This window comes from Rhopalosiphum padi, chromosome 4 (assembly GCF_020882245.1).
Source record: "Rhopalosiphum padi isolate XX-2018 chromosome 4, ASM2088224v1, whole genome shotgun sequence".
In the NCBI taxonomy this organism is placed as follows: Eukaryota; Metazoa; Arthropoda; class Insecta; order Hemiptera; family Aphididae; genus Rhopalosiphum; species Rhopalosiphum padi.
In genome coordinates, this window is record NC_083600.1 from 24,924,758 (window position 1) to 24,948,517 (window position 23,760).

At 23.6% G+C, this 23,760-nt stretch overlaps 2 protein-coding genes across 3 annotated transcripts in view; one reads left to right on the forward strand and one right to left on the reverse strand.

Annotated features, from left to right (window-relative positions):
• Positions 1 to 327: 327 nt before the first annotated feature.
• LOC132928500 (geranylgeranyl transferase type-2 subunit beta) lies at positions 328 to 8,628 on the reverse strand. 2 transcript variants are annotated; one of them, XM_060993214.1, is made up of 7 exons: positions 8,607 to 8,628; positions 3,370 to 3,468; positions 3,093 to 3,290; positions 2,855 to 3,013; positions 2,637 to 2,781; positions 892 to 1,091; positions 328 to 810 (listed from the first exon to the last, which is right to left on the reverse strand). In XM_060993214.1, the coding sequence occupies exons 3-7, from the start codon at positions 3,279 to 3,281 to the stop codon at positions 622 to 624; spliced, it is 882 nt and encodes a 293-aa protein (XP_060849197.1). In that variant the 5' UTR covers positions 3,282 to 3,290; positions 3,370 to 3,468; positions 8,607 to 8,628; the 3' UTR covers positions 328 to 621. The 2 variants fall into 2 exon arrangements, with proteins under 2 accessions (XP_060849197.1, XP_060849195.1); XM_060993212.1 differs by lacking the exon at positions 8,607 to 8,628 and adding an exon at positions 3,826 to 4,180.
• Positions 8,629 to 11,059: 2,431 nt separating this feature from the next.
• LOC132930474 (obscurin) overlaps positions 11,060 to 23,760 on the forward strand; it is a 59,000-nt gene continuing 46,299 nt past the window's right edge. Inside the window, exons 1-4 of the mRNA XM_060996374.1 lie at positions 11,060 to 11,148; positions 11,252 to 11,320; positions 16,230 to 16,277; positions 23,413 to 23,456. Of these exons, the coding sequence (XP_060852357.1) occupies positions 16,259 to 16,277; positions 23,413 to 23,456 (63 nt within the window). The 5' untranslated portion in view covers positions 11,060 to 11,148; positions 11,252 to 11,320; positions 16,230 to 16,258. The remainder of the gene's footprint in view (positions 11,149 to 11,251; positions 11,321 to 16,229; positions 16,278 to 23,412; positions 23,457 to 23,760) is intronic.

Genomic DNA, 23,760 nt, shown 5'->3' on the forward strand with positions numbered 1-23,760 from the left:
ACTAAAAGTATCCTATAGGATTCATATAATTGTAATTATATATTAATAAAAATAGGAAGACGTTTTTAGACAATATTATTTACCTATGTAGTAAAATTTTATAATTTATATTGAAAAACTAAAACATATAGGTTCTCATTAAGCCTCTTTAACTTTTATAGCTGCTATGGATATTTTTTCTTATAGCTTACAAAATTATTACGTTTTAAACAAATTAAATGTGCCAACAGCATTGTTTAGTACCAAAAATTTGCATGCTTGAATTCAAAATAAATCGATCCAGAATATTTCAATAAAACTTATTTCTAATATGAATATAAACACAAATTAATATTTCACAAATAATCACAGTAACACATTTTATTTTAAAATATATATTCATAAATAAAAATTGTATACATGATTTTGTTTATAAATTAAAGTTATACAAAATTGAAATAAAAACTTAGTACTAAAATATAATGTAGAAGAAATACAGAATAGAACAGGAAGAAAATATTACAATATAATATATCCATTTCAGAATCTACAAGATATTAATTTTTATAAATTTGTGCATAATATAATTAATAAAATATTAAATAAAATAATAAACTTGAATTCCATAAAAGTCCTTACGTTTTAAGGCCGGGACAAAGTTTGAGGTTTTAATCCTAATCGGTTAATAACTGCTTTTGGCATGCAATAAGTAGGGTCTATTGGTAAAATTTTATCATATGACATTAATGATAATGCTGCAAGACCAAAAAGAGTATGAAAAGGATCTGGTTCATCCCCAGGACGATCACTGAATCCACCTCCTTCATTATCCTGTTAATAGACCATAAATTATACTTAATATTTCCATAAATTATTTATAAATTAGTGAGATTTATAGATATAAATCTTTACTTGAGATGCTAAAATAAAAGTTTTTAATTCTTCTTTATCAATCCAATGGTCACGTCCTAAAATGTTTAATGTTGAAAACACCCACCATGAATAACAAACGTCTGGTAATTTTTCAGGGCGTCCATTTAGTCCACCAGATGGTAATTGCCTTTCAGCTAACCACCAGCCCAATGTGTCAGCATCAACTAAATCTAGTCGTCCTATAAATTTTAATTATTATAAGCTTATATAACCAGAATGTTTCTAGTTTGGAAAATTTTTAAACTATACATTTATAACAAATCAAAAATTAATTAGTGTAAGTATAATCTTGTAAGATTACAAAAAATCAAAACATTTTATTTGCAGGTAATAAAGCAATTAAAAAATTAAATCTTTAAGACTTTAAAGCTTACTAATTTAAAAGTCGTATGGTAATTGACAGTTAGGATTATCAATTATACGCCCTTTCCAATTTATTTTAATAATATAATTCCAGAAGGTGTAAATCTTGTACATTTTACCACAAATACAAAATGTATGAGTTATGAGAAACATATATTATGTTTATACATGAGAATTATTTGTAAATTGTGTAATACATAAATACATAATAATATGAATATATAGATGAGTTGATTGTATGAAAGCATTATTCAGAACTAAAATATGTGAACAAGTTTTTTGTAAAGAATGAGTGGTACATTAAAAGTTATTAAAAATAGTAAAATCAAGATTAGAAAGGAAATATTAAAAACAATAGTATTGAAATAGTACAGTGATTCTTAAAATCTTAACCCTTTCCCTGCTGAATTATTTTTTCCTAGTTCACAGCACTGTGCTGGGATTAAATTTTATTTTTAAATATTTTTTTTCATCTTGTTTTAAATATTGTTATAGTTCAAATAATAACTAACAATAAAAAAAAAAAAATGTTCTAGTAATTTTTTTAGCAGATATTAGTTAATTAAGTTAGTGATTGGTTCCCAAATAGTCAAAAATGAACTATTATTTTAGTTTATCAAATAATGACAATTTGGGAACCCTGGAATATCAAATAAATTATTTTGCTTATAACTTTTTTAATATTTATCATATATATATTTTTTTATTGTCACTTTGGATTCGTCTAATTATTTACAATTTTATGATATTATCACATTCTCGATAACAGCTTTTATTGATTTTTAAAATTATAGGATGCGTATGTGCGTCCATAGCACACCAAAGTCGTTTACATTGGACGCATATATGCGTCCATAGCAATGAAAGGGTTAAGCTTTTTCAATCTAAACATTTGATACAATTTAATTTATCAATCATTAAAAATAATTGTAGTTAGATAATTATTAATTTAATGTAATACCTACTTTAAATTTGAATAAATAGGTTTTTAAATTTTAAAGAAACTAGTTAGGTACTTTTATTATTTTTTACAAACTAAAAAAAATTAAGAAATTTGAAGTATTAATTTTTATTCTAACTTTATAAATAAAGTAATAATAGTAATTAAACTTTGACTAGGTGAAAAAAATAATAAATTTGCACAGCTTTGTTTTAAACATATAATATAGAGTGGAATATTATATATCAGGATAACCTAACAATTTCATAATAAACTAGAAATTAAATTAGTTAAATTTTATTAATTATAGTTGTTTACTATTTTTATTTTTAGTTTATTTATACCGGCACAATAAAAACCATTTAAATGTTATAAAATGTGTGATAGAAAAGTACTTTACATTATTATTTTTTATAGTTACCGGCAATAGATAATGATCCAACACAACAATAAATTAAACCACCATGACTTTCAGCTCCGGGTCGTGATCCAAAACCTCCATCAAAATTTTGGCAGCTTTTTATAAACTCTACGGCTTTAACTAAATTAATCTCATTTAGTTTACCCTAGAAAAAACATTAATTTATCAAATATAACAAAATAATTAGAATTATTAAACAGTATTTAATGTATTATTACTAAAAGTGATAAACATGCTAATGCACAAAATGAATAACGGGTATCTATTTCTCCCCATTTATCTCCAGTAAAACTGCCATCATCTTGTTGAAGTTTAGATACATACAACACAATCTTTTCAATTGGTAATTCCAATTCTCGATTAAGCAAACAAGCAATCTATGAAAAAAATGTAATATGCATGAAAATATGGTAGGTAGTAGGTACTTAGGTATTATTTGTATTAAATAATGCTAACTTGAACCGCGCTGAGTGTATACAATAAATGTGGATCATGACCAGGGGCTGGTGAATATCCGCCACAACTATGTTCACAACTTTTAATATATTCAAATATTTCATCTTCTTTTGGTATTTTTCCATCATTGATTAGATATAATGCAGTTAAACCCCAGTACATACCAGACATACGGAGAAATTCCATCATACTACTTTCCTGTAAAATTAAAATAAATTTTTCTTTAACAATATTACAATAAATTCTTAGAGTTAAAATACAGAGTATAAATATTTACATATTGATGTCTTTCTTTGCCAAATGATTGTAAAAAATCGATATGTTTCTTTAAAATCCATGTTTTGCTTGTGTTATCCAATTTCACATCTTTTTGTAACTATAATTAAATAAATAAAAAAAAATACAAATAAAAATAATTATAAATAATAGGTATATTATTATGTTAATATAAAAATATTATAATATAACAGAACTATTCAATAAAACATCAAAATAATAAAATTGACAAAAAACAGAATATACATATTTTATATTTTTTTCTTAGTCTATATTTTAAATTCACAGCTCAACATTTATTTATATATCAATTTATATGATTATAATTACCTATAAATTAATATTATTGATAAATTGTAGGTACACATAAATAAAGAAAATAAAGTTATAAGCAATTTACATTCAATCATATTTATGTAAAATTCAATCCAATAAAAAAATAATAGTAGGTACTTACCATTTTTTTTTCTAGTTTTTAGACCTTGATACTTTGTAAAATGTAAAAAATTATAAGTAAACCAAATAATGTAATTTAATAATAATTAATATAACAATATATTATTATATTATTAAAAACATATTATATTACTTGATATAAAAAATTTTTTGTTTATTTTGAGGTATTAATAATGATTTTAGAAATACGAATAACTATTAAACCCAGGTCCTATAATCTATTATAATAAAATATAATTGATAACTTTTGAAAACTTATCAGTTATCACTAATTATTAGTTATTATTTATCAGTAATTATTGCCATCACCACGAAATACATAATATTATTAAACATTATAATCCGTGATCTATTCTGTCTTCTCTAATCTAATGTTTTTTTAATAATTATTATTGTTATCCACGGTCTTAGAAGATCTTCTAAGACCGTGTTGTTATCTATTTCAGTGTACCTATCTCACAAAGATTTTAAACCGTACTTATACCATAAAGCTAACCATTATGATAGTGAGCCGAAAAAATTAAATCTTAACTGCCACCGCGAGCGCTGCCTACTCGATTATAATATACAATATACCTACTATTCGTATGGCATTTTGCCATATTTATAATGCATTTATATAATATTTCTGAATAATTTATTCCTTTACATACATGTATTTACGAACGTTCTGTATTTCTGTACCAAATAGAATAGGTACTTACTTGAAAGAATAAAAAGTTTCACATTCAATTTAATAATGTACCTATTATTCAAACTTAATATTTATAATTTCAGTCAATTTTTCTTAAAAAAATTTAGTATGTCAAGGATTGTGTAATAACTAATAATACAGTAAATGAGCAAAAAGTAAAAATTACTTTTCGTATTTTCAACGACAGGCAAATTACTGAGTAGAATGAAGAAAACTAATTCTAAATTTCAAGAAGAAAGAAATTTAATTTAACTATTAAAGCTAATAATATAGACGGGAACCTAAACTACTAAAAAAAACAACTATTTTGTTGTTGTTTTAGAGTCGTAGACTGTCGAGTTACAAGCTGAATATAATAAAAAATAACTTAATAAAACTTTCCTTTAGATTTTTTAACAAGACAGTTATATTTTTTGTTTCAAAAAAATATATTTATATTAGTCAAAGTGAATAACTCGAGTTAATTTAAATAAATATATAGGTTATAGCTATAAGATCATAATGTCACTATTATAAGTCTATAGTGTAGTATAGTCTGTAGTATTACAAATTCTACCAAATCAAAAAACGAGGAAGCGCTATAAATTATAATTTCTAGGACTAAATAAAATAACACTTACATAGTTACATTACGTAAAATATTGTAACTTTTAGTAATACTTATTATAAGTATACCTAATACCTAAAGTACCGATGATTTTATAGAATACAGCATACAGATATATTAATATAAGAAATTATTATAAATAATCAATAATATTATTTAATATACCGTGAAATGGGATGATTTGCAACAATTTTTGAGTTTTATCCAACTTTGAACTTAATTTAAAAATCAAGCATTTATACTACTGTTAAGAAAAATATTTTTTTAGAATTCTTCTTACTTTGTTAATCATTATAAGTATAATTCAGAAATATAACTTATTAACTTTTTTTATTATATATTTTTATATGACTGTTGCAATTAACCTTTGAATGGGATTATGAATTGAAACACAAAATAATTTTGCTTTTTTAAAAATAGTACATTTTTCAAATTCATTGGTATAATTTTTAATTTTTTTCTGATTATTTTAGACAACACTCAATAAGCATCTCAAGTATTATAAACATAAAAATATCACAAATAAAATTACAGTCTTTGAAATCACTTTATTATTTAATAAATTATAACTGATGAACCTCCTAATCACCATATATTTATATATGAAAGTATGTAATATAACAAAATTACATTTAATCATCGTAATACGACAAATTTAAAAAATTTCAGTCCTTGAATTTACATAATTATTATATAAATTAAAAAAAAAACAAGTTAAAAAATGTAACGCTCTTCTGTAAATTTCAGAAAAATTGGCAATGTTTTCTAACCAGAAAAAAAAATTATTGTGATAGTGACATTTTAACAATATTAACGGAGCTAGGATTTTGGAAGTAATAAAATGAGTAAATTCATAAATGTGGACGAAATATTTTTCTGGGGAAAATTAGTTTTCTAACTAGATTTGTTGAATGGTTTTCCGTATTCAATGATATTTTATCATTGAATTCAAATTTAACATATCCAACACAGTTATCTACTCAATGTCTATATATAGTTACTGTATAGCACAGCGGTACCCACTTACAGCTTTTTCACTTTTATCCTTCGGGCTTAAATCTTAAATGTACCAACTATAACCAATTTGTTACCAGAAACCATCACCTTTGAATTGAAGATTAAAAGATTCCAGTAGATATATTAGTATGTAAATATTAAAGACGTATAGTAGAATATATTATCTATGGGTATCAGTTGCGTTACATATAGATTATATTGATCCCACATTGGTTTATGATTGAAAAAATGTTATTGATTGTTCGCCAACAAAATTTCAATGTCCTTATTCAAATTTAATTTAATTTTACAATATATGTGTGATGTATATGTTTGTACATGTGTAAATATAATACATAATGTATACGGAAGATGAAGGCAGGTGAACATGTAGATTGCATAGTATTCAATATAACCTACACCCACTGACCTAGTAATATTATTTTTAGAAGACAAACCATAACATGATTCTTGGCTTTAAAAATCAAGGATAAACTCCATAATCATACAAATAAAAATATGTATAAACGTAAACACAAGATAAATAGATAAAATATGATTATCGTCCAACGGAGATAATAAATGATAGATAGATATAAAAATAAGACAATGAATAATCTTCGGAAAAATGTACATATTAAATTAAAAGTCTAAACAGTTAAAAATACAATCTAATAATGAAAAAAATTTAATTCGTGATTTAAAATTACAACCAATTATTGTTTGAATAAATATTATGGTAATAATACTAATCTTATTAGTTATTTTAGATATAGAGTTATACAAACAAATTTAGTAAAATAGTATAAGACTATTACTTTTATTGTTAATTGAATAATGAAAAATGTGTACTTGTGTACAGTTTATTAATTTCAGTTTAACATACGAAAATAATAATTTAATAATTTATTAAATAGGTAGGTAGGTATAGGTATTACATATTCTACTGTAAACTATAAAGCAGAAATGGTCTACAAAACGATTTTTGATTATTAATGACCTATTTTTTTTGGTCGATCGTGACAACCTAAAAAACTCAGAAATCGACCACAAGGCTATAAACCCTACTTTAAGGTACCTAGAAAAATTGTGATAAGTATGGGATTTTATCATCTGCATGAGATGGATAATTAAATAATCGTACATATAGATAATTTGGAAACCGTTTTATTTAAATAAACCTCATCATAAGCGTGAGTAAATGATAAGTTTGAGACAATACTGCAGTAGCTACTAGCTACACTAGCTTGGAGCTCCAGTGGTCCGGGTTCCTTCTGAATTTTTTTCCAGCATGGCCTTGAGGTGAGACAGCGATCTTTGAAATTAATCCTCACACAAAATTATGGATGTGGTTATATTTATATTTAAACCATATTAGGTATATATATTGATTTATACGATTATAGCCTATAGGTTTATCTAAAAACAAACATGAAAACATCACAAACATATTTAATATGTGTTCTTTTTAAAAATAAGAAAATATAATAATAATTATATAATAGTACAATATTATTTTATTATTCCATTTGTATAATTCCTATTATTTGAAATGTTTTTAAAAAAATGTTAAATACTTTGATAGAAAATTTAAGAGCGAAAAACTTTGCAAAGGAAGCAGTTGCTTTGATAGTTGCTCCCGTGTGCGCACGCTTATGAGGTTACCTTTTTGAAGGTAATAAAATAACACTAAATAAACAGCTAAATATAATACAATATGTTAAAGCGCAATATATATATTTTTAATATATCTTACAGGATAAAAATTTAAATGTAAATGAAGTTATCGTAATTATTAATTAGTCTTAGATTCTGAGCAAGCAAGAAATAAATTGGTTTTATAAAGAAATTTGAATGTTTTTATATGTTTTAATAATTTTATCATTATTTTATTCTACATTATTTTATAATAAATTTATATTTGTGTACACTTATATGTTATAATTTATGTTATTATAATTTTCAGTCTTATTTTTATTTTAAGCAAATATTATAAAATAGGTAATTAACAAACAGCCAGGGGCGTATTTAGAAATGCCTTAAGAAGGAAGAGCATAAACAAAAATTTCAAATTTGCGTACATGGGGTGTAGAGTTGTAAAATATCTCATGTAATAAAAATAAGTATAAAATACGGTGGATGGGGGGGAGGGGTCACGTCCCTCTCCTTTAAATACGCCCCTGCTGAAATAGCAGACAAAAATCTGGTAATTGGACCAGACAGTTAAACTGGTAAATAAAATTTGCATGTGTAAGTATGAAAGTAAATCTCTGATATTATGATTATTTGGAAAATATTGGGTAAAGTGAAAACTATAAGCCATAATTATTATGTATTTTATTATCTTAAATATTAACTATCAAATTTAAAAAAAAAATATGTTAGTCGTAGAACTGTTAAATAAAATAAAATAAGTAATTACAATGTATAAAATAAAATATAATAAAATGTAATCTGTAAATTTTTATAAATCTTATATATTTACTTATAGGAATTTTGATTTCGGAGTATAAAAATACAGTAGTCCCGGGACTAGAGTTTTGACGGATAATCGAAAATACGATTAAGCGAGCAACAAAAAATATTTTAAACATACATACATATTATTTATTATTTTTTTATAGTAATATTATGACATACATATTGATACACACAAAGAGACTAAAAACGCGAACGGTCAAGCGAACGAACACACGTGTAATATATAACTAACTGACTTTTCAGAAACAAAATGTGATCACTATCGCAATTAAATGTTTTTATCTCACCAATAAAATATATATATACATATCCATCGCTTATCTAGTTATCTAGTAGAAATTTCCGGAAAGTTTCGGATTACATATATTATATTATTATTTATAACCTACTCATAGGTACACAAGGCGATAAGATTTTACTGCAATGCGTAAGTATAGTTCGTGCAAGTGTAGCTTGACGGTTAATCATGGGACGGATAATCGAGGTTCTACTGTAATCCTATAATATACATTAGAAGTTCATTGAATGTGCTATTCTATAACTCATTATTTTTTTTATTACTCCATGTTTTTGTGTATACCTTTCAATTACCATTTAAAAAGAATTATAAGAAATCTTAAATGTTATCAAGAATTTTATTTTGTAATACTCGTATTAACAAATTTTAACTACGGTGAACCTCGATTATCCGAACCTCCGTTATACGAACCCTCTATTATCCGAACTGCAATAAATTAGCGTATCCAAACATAGTTAGTCAAAAACTCAAAACGGGTTAAGATATTTCGGGTTACGGGTTTTGGGTTTGAAACCAGTGAACATTTTTAGCAGGTTTCGGGTTTCGGGTTCACCACCGGGTAAATTTAAAAAAATATAATAAGCATTATATTATGTTCCTATTTGTATTTAATGTATTTCTAATAATGTAATGTATGTAATTCTAATAAAATATTAATAATAATAATAAATATGTATGTACCAGGTACATTGTACCTAAACATAATACAAAATATTTAACTGTTTAAAAAAAAATTTTTTTTTTTAATTTCCAATATCTGAACATTCCGGAATTAGGTATGGTCCCAATTAGTTCGGATAATCGAGGTTCTGCTGTATTGTGATTACAGAAACTTCTTTTACCTGATTAACCGATAGGCATCATGGGCATAACTATAGGATTTAATAGTTACATGGGATAGAGTTCTAAAAAACCAAAGTTAAAAATAATTTGAAGGCTAATTGAGGCTAAAAAATAAACCTTATAGGGAGGATAAATACAAATACATGGGGGCAAAGCCCCCCTTCACCCCCTAGTTACGCCGATGCCGATAGGCTGATGATGCTCTGCGTGTGAATAGTACTATTCTCCTGCTGCCATCGTATTTAATTGGGTTAAAATAGCGTAATGCATACAATAAACATAATACACATACACACCACACATCGAGCGATTGAAGATTATGTTGTATAAACTTGCAAAATATACACAAATAATAAAAGTATAGTCTCGTTTGCTGATCCAATTCTCGGTCCGGATTTTTGCACGCACCCGCCAGCCTGTGTTTGCGTTATACTGATGAGCTTTATTTCTCCAGAGAGGAGCTTAGTTGGTCTGTGATTACAAGAATTTATACAACTTATACTTATCACTTTTCTATTAGAAAACATAGATTGGAGGCAATAAAAAAACATGTTTATATTTCCAAAATATATTTTTGAGATATTTAAAGTTAGGTAATTGGGTATCTATATAAATAGTTAGAATATGATTGAGTATATTCATGAGTACATATTGTATACTAAAATTCTCACTTATCAGTTTAAAAGGAAATAGTGTCTATTGATGTTTCCTTCCCTCGTGTTTTTAAGTTTCGTACAAGTGTTAACTAATTTAGTTATTGTATATATAAAAAAATTACATTTGCATTTTTTGATTTTGGTTAAAAGTTAGAATAACATATTATATAATTATTTTTTTTTACGTAGTAGGTACCTATATGTATATATATAGGTATTAATATGTATTATATTTTCTTTAGGATATTATTTTTCGAGATTATGTATAGTACTATATATATATTATAATTTAATATAAATTATTTGAAAATAATCTACTATGATCATTATTTTATTATTTGAGTATATGTCTACTTTAAATTGTAGTACCTATAATTTAAATATTATATATATCTATAATGTGGAATACTCGTAAACGAATGATTGCGTATATTACATACTACTGTTGTCATTTTGTTTGTTTTTTTAGTAATAAATATAGATATATAAATTACAAAAAACGTATAATAAATGTCAAACTATTATATATACACATTTAAATGATATTGATTGAAGAACAAGACGTTTTTAAACGAACATATTCACGTATAAAATCTAAATTTGTCAGGTTAATATTGGCCAACGTTTGGCTTCGTACCAAAATATTTCAATTCGCCCTCATTTGCTATTAGCACCACTCAATCGTCGACCGCTGCTCAAAAACGCAATATTCCGCGAAATAAACTTATAAACATTTCAAAATTTATTAGGTATTATATTGATAATTTATTTAGATAAACATATCTGTTTATACACGTAAATATTTTGTTTAATTTAATGTAAAATTGTTATTGAGTTTATTTATATTTTTAGTTTTTGTCAGTATTAGTGAGTGTAATGTGAACAGCTTTTGAACATATTTTTTTCAAGACGCCTCACTCGGTATGTAATTACTTACTACAAATTATATTATTATGTTTTAGGCTTACATATTATTTAAATACAATACGATATGTATATACACAAGTATAATTTATTTTATCAATTGGTAAACAGTAATTACACTACATACAAATTAAATAAGTCAATATTTTTATAATTATTATAAAGCTGTACAAATAGCATGTTGGCAAAAAGTTAAACGATAACTAAATTACAATAAATATTATTCATAAATTTAAAAGTGTGTAAATTTTAATGTGTACAATGTGTACTTTAATGTGTCTTAATTTATTACTGAACATTATTAGTAGTCTACTCACAATGTATTCGTAGTACATGTTTACAATGTATTGATTATTATTCCTATTTATTAAAAATACAGGATAAAACTCAGATGAATGACAACTGTTTCTTTGTCTTGTCTAATAAGAAGTATGCGTAGGTAGTTCTTAACCTATATAGATAACAATAGTTATTGGTATAACTTCTAATTGATACCTATTATTTTGAATTATAGTTATTTAATTTTATATTTATTATAGTGTAATCCTATCATTAGACCCAAAATCCAATGACCTAATCAATGAGGAAAAACAAAGATTTATAAAATCGATCAGATTATACAAGTAGAAATATAGCGATTCAAAAATGTGGATCTAAAAATAATGTTGTTTATCCTGTTAAGGCAGCCCTGCTAAATTACACGGGTACCGTGTATCTTTGTTTCTTGCCAACATAGAATTGGAAGCTCTTATAAATTTTTGCAAAGTAATTTATGAAAAGGTAAATAAAATACGGCTAAAAGTTGCATTAAAGTTTTGCAAACATTAGGCATATAACCGTCAGGTCAACTTTTGACAATTAATAATTGATTTAAATTATTCATTATTAGCCAGTAACTATATTAAATAAACAATAATCTACTTTCTATTTAATTTACAACCTATAATTTGATATTGTTTTTCAACTAGTATATGTTTCTAATGTTCTTATAATATAAATATGTACCCAAATTATACATACCTATATATTCAATATTGTATAAAATATGATTATTTGACTTTAAAATATTAATTTTTATGACAATTTTTTTACTTTACAATAAATAAATAAATACTTTTAAATTGTTCCATACAAAGTATCTAAATGTATCACTGTATTTATCATCACAGTATTATTGTTTTATTTTCATTAGTATATATAGGTAAAATAATATGAGTTATTCATTATTATCATTTATAAATGGGATTATTTAACCGATTTTTTATGAAAATTTCTTCTTTTATCTTGTCTATCACATATATCATATTCTATCTCTTGCTCATCATACCAAAAAATCTATAGTAATCAATAACATGATAAGAAAACTGAAAACATATTTGAATTAAGCATGAAGTTAACTTAAGATATATAAACCCTATTTTTCAAATTTCAACGTATTTTTTTTTCTGAGATTTGATTTTAAAATATAAAAATTTAAGAATTTTTAATCAAACCGGTATAAAGTTAAAATTAATAATAATACATAGTTTGACCATAAGGCATAAGTATAGTTCATAACAAATTTGAATAGTTTTCTGATTTTTATTGTATTGATATTTATAGCTCGATTACCCGGTTTCATCTGTATATATAGTTTTGAATGAAATTGTACCTATCTAACTAATTAAATTTATTAAATTTATTTGTTAAATAATTATTTATATATTTTATAAATTACTTCGTATATGTTGAGTTCGTAATTTACATATTATTTTTTATTATATAATATATTTTAAGTATATATATTGTTGCTACTTTTCTTGAATGATGTTATACGTTCAAAATCTTATTTATTCGTAAATCATTTTTATATACCTATAACACAATTTGTTCTAATATTTTTTCTTATAAATGGCATATTTTTTTTATTGTAATAATAATTTAATCTAACCAATCGCAACCATTTAAATAAAAAAAATATAAATTCTATTTTCGTAAGCCAAATCTAAATGCATGCGTGACTGCGTGAGCCACCTTATAGCAACTTAGATAGAGATAGAGGTTAAACAAATAAGCTACAAATCTTAAGAGTCTCAAGGAATCTATTGATGTAACAACTAATTTTATTGAAAATGGTCCAGTAGTTTCTGATTATAAAGAGTTAAGAGGACAAAGAAACAAAGAAACATTAATTTAGGTATATATCATATCGTCGGTGTAATGGCCAACTGTTGTAATCCTCATTTTTTTTTAAAAAATTGAGGTTATAATTAAATAATATTTTTGACACATAAATACAAATTCTAGCCAAGTAAAATAACCCACAAATAAGTTTTTCAGATACAAATTTGAATTATTCTTTAAGTAAAATGACAAAACCTAAAAATCCTTATAGACAAAATTTGATGATTAATGTATGCCTATATGCCATAGCACAATATACTTAAATTAGAACTATTTTTACCTTATTTCAGTTAACTGAAATATAATAAGTCATATATATATAATATATATAACCCTCAACGGTCTCAACAGGCTTAACATAAACCTCAATACTTAAACTGAATATAACAATTTCATCAGCCAAATAACGTAACCCAACTAAAGTAATATAACCGTAACCCATCTAAAATAGTGTAACCGTAACCCACAGACCTCTCTAAATGTCATACCTATGTAGAGTTCACATTTAAAGGTAATATAAATAATAAATAATAAGGTAATAAAAAAAAGCATTTAAAATGTCAAAAAAGCATTTCATCTATTAAAAAAGCAATAACAAAATTTATTAAAAAATTAAATAGTTTGTACAATGTACATTTTAACTAGTTTATATTAAAAAAAAATTCACTACCATATTATACTTAGATAAACTGTCTTCGATAATGCGAACTGACGAACAATTTTGAATATAGTATCTACGCATTATTAACATATTTTAATCTATAGAAAAGATAGTATGAGTACTTTCATAACTGGTCATACTCGGATATACTCCATAAAGTATTTAGCAATATCAATAAATATAGCTGATAATAAAATCCATTAAAAATAATTGACAAACGACAATGCACCGTCTTCAGAAGATCTTATCAATTTATATCATTATTAAGAAGCATGTCGTGTATAAAACAACTAAATCAATTGAAAATTAAACCAAAAAAACAAATCATTTATAAATTATAAATAAAAAAGGAAAAAAAATACATCCATCGTCTTAAATATTAAATGATTCACATGTTTAAATAAAAATTATTTTTCTGTTATTATTAAAGAAAAGGCTTTTGGCTTCAAATCCGTACCCTAGTCATATGCCATATAACGTAGTTCACTAATAGGTACCTCATTTTAAAGTGATTACATTATGAATAATATGTGCATTATTTTAATTAAATTCATATAATATACAATTACAAGATAGTTTTTTAATAGTAAAAATAATATAAAAACATTAATTTAGAAGAAAGGTATAACTACTTTTTTTGAGTCTTATGACTCATATAAAATTTGGTTTTTAAGGGTTACCTATAACTGTTGGCCTTTCTACCAATGGTATATACGAGTATATAGGTTAAAGCTATTTTGGCATGATAAACAAATAGTATATAATAGTGGCACGCCAGGGAGGTGTATTTTTCTGGATCCAATTTATCCTCTGTTTTGAGTATTTATATCATATTCAGTATTATTGTGAATTTTAATAACAATATTTAATATTAAAAATACAAGTACAAAATAAATATTAATATTAATAATATATTTAATGCTTCATCATACAATTTCTGATTATGTTACCGCTATTTAACATTTACTATATCAAGATAAAAAATTTAGCTATTTTTTAATTTAAATTGTATACAATATATTGGTCTGTTGGAATTAAATACCTATAGTAATTAAACTAATATTATTTTTTATTGATATACAAATGTTATTATAAATACCATTAAATATTAAATAATATTACTTAAAAGAAACTTTTTTTATCTTATTTAACATTACGAAATAAACTAAATTAAAGTTAATTCAACATAAAATCATGCCAACATTTTAAATATTAAACAAAACTTATTTCATTTCACTATTAATTACCTGTATCGTATATAGTATTTTATTTTAAAGCTTCGAGGAATAGGTTAAATTATTTCAATTATAATTACATTTTTCTCATATTAGAATTAATAATCATGTATATTGAAACAAATTTGGGATGTTCGACCGATAAAATAATAAAATATAAAACAATTCATCCTATTTAATATATTGTATATTTCTCGTAATCTGTATATTATTCACTCTTTAAGTAAATTAAAAATTGTGTATACTTACAACTACTACTCGATAATAATTATTTGTTTATTTTAAATCATTATTTCTTGTATAGCAGAGGGCAGAATCATCAGATTTATTTTTTTAATCTAGGTAGAAGTTGTACGTAAATTATTTAATTTTAGGTAATTTAAAAAAGTCCTCTGGAGCCTATGGAAACTAGTTGAGAGAATTTCGTTCTCATCTTCCAAACACTTACACATAATAATTAATCCTTATTATATATTTTATTTTACTGAATTGGTTATTAAGTTAATACCGAGTTGCGTATACAGTAAAACCTCGATAAGACGGAATCGCTTGGGACCATGCAATTTTTCTGTGTTAACAGGGTTTTTGTTTTGACGGGGTTCAAAAAAAATGAAATTTGAAAAAAAACGACACCGAAGAAATTTTCCGTATTACCAGGGTTTCCGTTTTACGGAAGTTCCGTCTTATCGAGGTTTTATTGTACTTTAATTAATTTTAGTTTAATGAAATCTTATAAAATATATAAATTAAATAAAAATAACACAAATCTTTTTACTTAAAAAAAGATAAATTTAGCATTATAATTATAATTTTAAATTTTAATACTAATATAAATGTATTATTTTAGGAGTAAACTTCAATACATATTTGAGCAACATGCCTAGACGCAAACAACGTAAGTATTTAAAAATTATGATTTTTAAATTTAATAACAAATTATTAACTAATAATAATTAGCGATTATAAGAATATCCAATGTTCTCATTGTTTATAATTTTATAAGAATTCAATTGACAAATTATTTTAATTTTACCTTAAATAACTTTAATGGCCTTAGGCATTAAAATCGTATCAACGTTCTTTTTTAAATGCTTATTTAATATCTTGGAACGTTTAATGAGGAATAAAAATAAACATAAAAGGAATTTGATCGTCTTAAATGTGAATCGTTAATTGTGATTTAGTTTTTAATTTCAAACATTTTCTTAAATAAGTTTACTATAATAAGAGCACATTTCTTACTAGTTAATTTACTTATAGTTATTATTTGATTTTGGTATTTAAATTTATGCATATCAATAAGACAATAATACCTTAGTTAATTGTACTTTAGCCTTTATGTCAAATAGTAAATAGCTAAATAAAAATGTATTTATTTCCAAGTCTTCTAATTTTTGACTTGTTTATTATGTTTTTTGAAATAAAACTTATTAAATATTACATTTTAAAATGACATTTTTTTTAAAAATAATTTTAAAACAAAATTTCAAATTTGTGATGTCAAATTATAATCTAGCAATTTATAAACAAAATATATGCTTTATGGTTATAAATTATAATTATTTAAATTAATATATCATACAAATCGAATTTGATAGACGAGTTAAATATTTTAAATGAACTTTTATATGTTATAGTTCAATATATAGTGTATAGGTACATGACTTTAATATAATAGATATAATATTAAATGTTTCACACATGGCAATGTATTCAAAAAAACAAATAAAATCATTTTTAAAATAACAATTAATTAATAGCTAATATAAATTTGAAATAATATTTTTTTAATAATTCAAATGTATTTTAGCCAATAGCCATATAGTTTTTCAGTATTTCCGTTTCTATACTAATTGGCAGTGAGTCAATAAATTGTATTATCCATTAAAAAAAAAAAAAATGTTTCTTGATTATTCCTATTCAACTGCATGAATTAGAATTATTACTGTGTTCCAAAGCAATTAATATGACTAATAAAAAATGTATACCTATATACGTATTATCAATAGAATCATATGTTGAATAGGTAGGTATTACTAAAATAGACTCTTCGTTTGTATTTAACTATAAAAATTGATGGTAAATATAAGTATTCAAGTACCTATATATTATTTGTCAACTTTTAATTTAAACATTTAAATATATTTACAAATGGCTAAACTGTAATTTGTTTGTCTGCGTCCAGTAGATGTATACTATAGCTATAGTTGTGTCCCCAAAATAAATTTAAAAAAAGATCTAAACCGAATTATTGTTCAGATTATTTTTTGCAGTACAATTTAAATTTTGGTTCGATTAATATTTACCATTTATAGATGATAATCATCATTGATATTTCTATCTTCTTTCTAATACTATGTTGCCCGTTTAATGATAAAAACTACGTTGCTAATTAATAATTGTTGTAGCCTGTGAGGCTTTACATTCAAAGTTCAACGACATTTTCTAAAATGCTCGTCCAAATATTTTTGTGTTCATTGATGCTTTGAAAAATATACAATAGGATAATAATGATGATAGTAAATATGTAAGACCTATAAATGACCAATAAGTAATTGTCTCAAATGTTTCAATAATAAAAAATTAAATGCTGAATAATTAATATAATAGATGAAGAAATATAAATTAGAAATATTATGACTCAATTAAAATAAAACCAAATTAACAAATTTTAAATTTATAAAAAAAAAATGTCAATAAGTTTTACTAGTTTTCTTATATGTCATAATATAACATAAGAATAAAAACAACATTTTTAACCTACCTGTTTGTAATTAAATATTACATACAGTCTTATGCATGTAGGGTGTGTAGTGTAAAAATGTGAAGAAAAATGAAGTTTAGAGTAATATGGAATTATATAATACATAATACATAGTATATTATTTTATATTTTTTTATTAATAATTAGTTGAATGTGCCCTTAAAATCTAGTCCGTAATTCGAATATACTCTAAAAAAAAAAAAAAAATAGAGCCGCAATTAGTATGTACTATGTAGGACGTAGGTACATATATTAAAAAATCTCGGATATAGTAATTAGAAAGACATTTTTACTCTGGGATGCAACTAGTAATTACCCATACAAATATATTTATATATTTGAAATGGACTTGGTAACACGAAGTTTAAGGAAAAAAGATTTGAGATACTAAAATTTTTTAAATATATTTATCAAAGTTCTAATTATCAAGAATCAAATGCTTATAAAATGTAAAAATATTTACTAATGTCTATACAGTGCCGTATATAAAAAATAATGTCAGGGGGGGAGGTTAAAAAAAATTTCTATTCTTAAATTATAATTAATTATACAACCAAAATCAATGCCCGTACCAACCATACATTTCGGGAGAGGTTTGAACCTCTCCCCCCTGCCCCTATATACGCCACTGAATGAAAACAACTGGTAGAGGTTTCCAACTAATGTCCAAAATCAAGTTATAACCAGCCTTCCGAAGGACGATAAATAATAACCTAAAAATATGTATAATAAGTTATTATAATAACCCAAAATGTTATTGCATGCACTCATGTCGCGTTGCACAAATAATTATCATCTATAGTCTATACCATAATTCAATTTAAATTTTATGATTCAAATTAAGGTTCTCGAATAAAAATTTTGGCAATAGGGTTATAAGTGTTTAACATGAGTGTTAGAAAAGAGCGATAAGCCTTCAAAAATAGGAAAATCTAATTTTTATAAGGTCCTGTGACAGTAACATTTCATTGATCAACCTTCTAAATTAGTGTAAATATTGTTGGGGAGGCGCAAGCAAACATTACAAAGTAAAATTTTATTTATTAAATTTATTTATTTGTTTTAAAATGTAGGGAAAAATGAATCTAGTTTTCTTTTCGATTTATAGGAGGGGGGCGCGAGATTTTTGAAAACCTACAATAGGGGCGTAGGATAGAAGAGGTTGAGAACCACTGTTCTAAATATAAACATAGAATTTCGTCTATGATTCATATAGATTTTGTATATAATACACCATTAAGATTATAACGATTTTCTGCATACGCATTTTCCTTATTATGGAAGCAAAACTGATTCTAGCGAAAGTAAATCGTTTCTATATACATATAATATTTAAAATCAATTTTATTATTTTATTTCTACTGCCATGGTCATGCAAATGTACTTTATTCAAATATATATTTGAAATCTAAGCAGGTAGTTTTTTATTCATCAGTTATTTTCAAAGTTTAGACTTTTTAGTTTTTCTATTCGACAAATCAAAGTTAACGTTGTAAATGATTCAGTTATATTTGTTAATATATACTAAATGACATCTAAAGTTCTCATGTTTATTATTTTTTGTATTTTATTGCACTTTTTATTTTAGGCTACCTACTTTAACTTCTTATAATATTTATTAAATCATAAATAAATCGTTTAAATAAGATTCCAAAAGTTAAAAACAAATTATACGTAGTTAATCTGTGTCAAGTAGCAACAATTTTTTAGGAAATGGTAGACAAGGTTAAAATTATTCATTAATAATCAAGTATTTTTGATTTATTTCAATTTTAAACAATGTAATCCTTTATAAATGCTAATCAATAAGTGTGTAAAAATGTGTCTTTCACTATTAAACGAATAATTATATTCTCCCTTGATATAGATTATACGGCTTATCTATAGTATTTACAGTACTAGAAATTATAATAAATTAAAGTAACCTAAAATAAATACCTATGTTCATTGTTAATTAAATTTAACAGTAAAGCCACAGTATTTGAACATTACCTCACAAATATTTTGTTAAAAATATCCAAGTATACTACTAAAACTTGGCAAAATAGTATTGTACTTAGTCAGTATTATCATCATGACAAATTCTTGGCGGAAATATCGTTTATGTAATTCTTAATTTGTCATCTCAATAATTTAACAAAGAAGTCAACGTTTTGGATTAATGTTAAATATTAATTTATTATAAAACGTATCTTTCAAGAAAACCATTTTTTACCTAGGTTTTATTTTATAGACATACGGCATACATATTATTTACTTTACATTTTGAAATAAAATTACTAATTGTTAATATGTTAATCAATAAAACAAATACATTTTATATCTATAAGATATCCCGTTTAAACTTTCAACTAAATTATAAATATAATTAAATATTAAAACGCAAATGGAAGGTTGAGTTAGTATATATATATTTTTTTTTGAAAAGTTGTTTTAATTTTAATATATTTGTATTATAGAATCTACAAAGAAATTCATAGGAATTAATTTTAAATCAAATTTAAGGTTTCTGTAATTATTTATCTAGTTATTTTTTTCAAATTGTTATAATCTAGCTAAAAAATAACATTATTATGGCCTTTTTGAAATTTTATAATTACTATGTATCTAACCTCAGTGACTAAGTATTTTAAAACTACTAAGACCTACATGTATAATACAATTCATAACTTAATCATATAGGTTAAGTTAATATAATATTAGGTAAATCAGTCAAAAATGTAATATTCTTTGTTACCTATTGCACCGACCACTAGTCACTAAGAATACAATATTATATAATGATATTCAATAGTGTTTTTAGTTTTCGATGAAATCGATTTTGTTATTTTTTTATATTTAAAAAATATTATTAAAAATAACTTTAGATAGGTACTTGAAATTTTCACAAAGTATTTATATTAGCCAATTAGTATATTTAGTATTTATTTTAATACATGCGAATCAATTACAATTATATTTTTATAGATATAATTAATGAAACATATATCAAAATATTAAACTTACTAGTATTCGGCTAAAAAATGGGATAAATAACACTTTGGAATTCGTTGGTTTATGTAAGATTCCAATTTAACTGAATTTCTTTAGTTTGAAAAAACAAACAAAAGTATTTACTCAAATTACATTGTTGAATTCACTTCTCTGTTAAAAATAAATTTGTACCTCTTATAAATAAAAGATATGTAAATAAATATATATACCCATGTTAATTTTCTACATTTATTTATTGACAAAATAATGAAGTTTAATTCAGTGTTGATTAATGAATAACAATAAAAATAATTAGTATAATACTTTAAGAATAAAAAAATCTAAAAATAAAAATTTGAACATAAATAAATCGAATCTATTTGTAAGGCACATAAAATTTTCATTTTTTTTTCAATGTTGATTTAATGTTTATACTTAGTCAAAAAATTTAGAAATGTAAAATACGATTTCTCATAAGCAGTTTTAACATGAATCTAAAAAAATCTCAATAAAACACATGCACAATTTTTTTTATTAACTCTCCAATTATAAATTTCGACAATAATTTATATTTGAAGTTATACAATTTAGTTATTATGTACCACGCCACTACATATAACTATCGTTAAAAGTTGACGAAGAACTTTTGGAATTAAAAACCCACTTCAAATAATAATTTTTGAAAGATTTTAGATTAAGAAATTTCTTAAATTAACAAGTTAACGGAATTTTGAATATTAAAAAAAAAAAAACAGAATTATCAAGTTTACGAAAATTAGCTATTTCAATATTAGACTAAATAAAAAATAAAAATGGAAAGATAACATAGTGTCAAACTGTCAAAGAGAATTTATGATTCGCCCTGCTAATATTTTACTATGTTTTTAATATTTATATACCTACTATATAGGTTATGTACTAGTTATCAGTCTCAAGTTTTTTTTTAAATGTTTTTTTTTTTTTATTATTATTAAATATATGAAAATATACTTCAAACGTTTTATTTATAATGTTTATTCTAATTTATATATTTCTAATTAAAATAAAACGTATTAATACATTTACATATGTTAGATTTTTTAAGTGCGAACAAAGTTAATAGTGTTTAAGAGTAATATACACATGTTGAGAAACACTGTTCTAGAATCTAAACACAAAACCCTTTTTTTCTCTTTTATAGTGATATTTTTTTTATACTCACTAATAAAAAAATATCGTAACACGAAAGTCTTGCGTATTTAAACACATATATAATAGTATATGATCAGTAGATTGGTATATCATATAATTTCTATAGGCTTTTGACTACTAATTAATAAAAAAAGTTATACGAACAAGATATCAACTAGTATTACGTAAATATAAAAATTATTTTTATATTTTTTTGATAGCCGTGTCACAACAGCCGACGCAAGTAAAGATTCACTATCATGCTACCTACCTATATAGTACATAATATTGTTTTATATAGAATAACTTTTTACGCTGGTAATCGAGCGATGAAAGGGCTAATCTACATTTTCCTTTCTTTTTTTTTTTGTCACAGTTATTTTAATGTTTAGTTATGCCTCTGATAAAAACGATGATACTTTTATAAAATATATTAAGTTAGACGTAGATAAATATTTGTAGTATAACTATCATGTTCTGTCATCACTCATCTTGAAAATTAGTAAAATGTAGATTATATATAAGTAACTATAAATATTAATTTATTAAAATATATATTTCTAAAGGGTCTTTATATATTTAATTGGAAGTCACTTTCAAAAAACACAAAATATTAATTAATTCAGTTTAATTATTATTCTGCATGTATTAGAAAAAATTAATATAATTTAAGGTTTAAAACTATCAAATACTGGTATATAATAAAAAAACTTAAAATAGAGAATGTATATTTTTACCATTTATAATATTTAATACGAATTATATATATTTACTAGTCTTTTAAAATAAAATAAATCAAGTTTTTTTGTTAATTTATTTTTAAAAATTAAATTATAATTAAAATGATATATCAGTATTAAAAGTAATATTATAATTTATTAAAATTAGAGTTTATTTATTTATCAAAATTATTAGTTATTACAAAATTCATCACTGTTGGGGATGTTCTATTTAAGAAAAAAAATTCTGTTGCACCATAAATTAGGTTCATACATTTTCACCACTTTGTATAATATTATACAAGACTGATAAATAAATAACTATAAATTATATAATACTTTGTATAAACGTGTAATTTTCTTTTTCAATAATAAATTTATAATTGTTTTTTTTATGTTTATAGCTTATGTGTCGGAGCTCAATTCTATTCTGGCAAAAAAAGGAGCAGTAAGTATCTATTTAATAATACACCCATTTAATTACTATATACAACCAGTAAATAAATTACTATTTAACAAACTTAAACGCTATTTATTATAGAAGTTATTTATTATAGAATAACGTTTTAATTTTTTTTTAAATTAATAAGGTTAAAAACTAGTTTTTAAAATGTAATTATATATATATATTTGTTGTATTGCCAATAACCTATTCTTTTGAAGGTTTAGATCCAAATACATAAATAAATGTGTAAATTCTAGTAGACATTTTGAAAATATAATGTTTATATATATTTCTGTTTTTAAATAAA

What these genes read in the sequence shown, in the direction of transcription:
- LOC132928500 (XM_060993212.1), bottom strand. An exon ending in GCAAAGAAAGACATCAATAT is followed by an intron (nt 3,291 to 3,369) that starts GTAAATATTTAT and finishes TTAATTTTACAG; the next exon opens with GAAAGTAGTATGATGGAATT. An exon ending in TGGATCATTATCTATTGCCG is followed by an intron (nt 1,092 to 2,636) that starts GTAACTATAAAA and finishes TAAAATTTATAG; the next exon opens with GACGACTAGATTTAGTTGAT.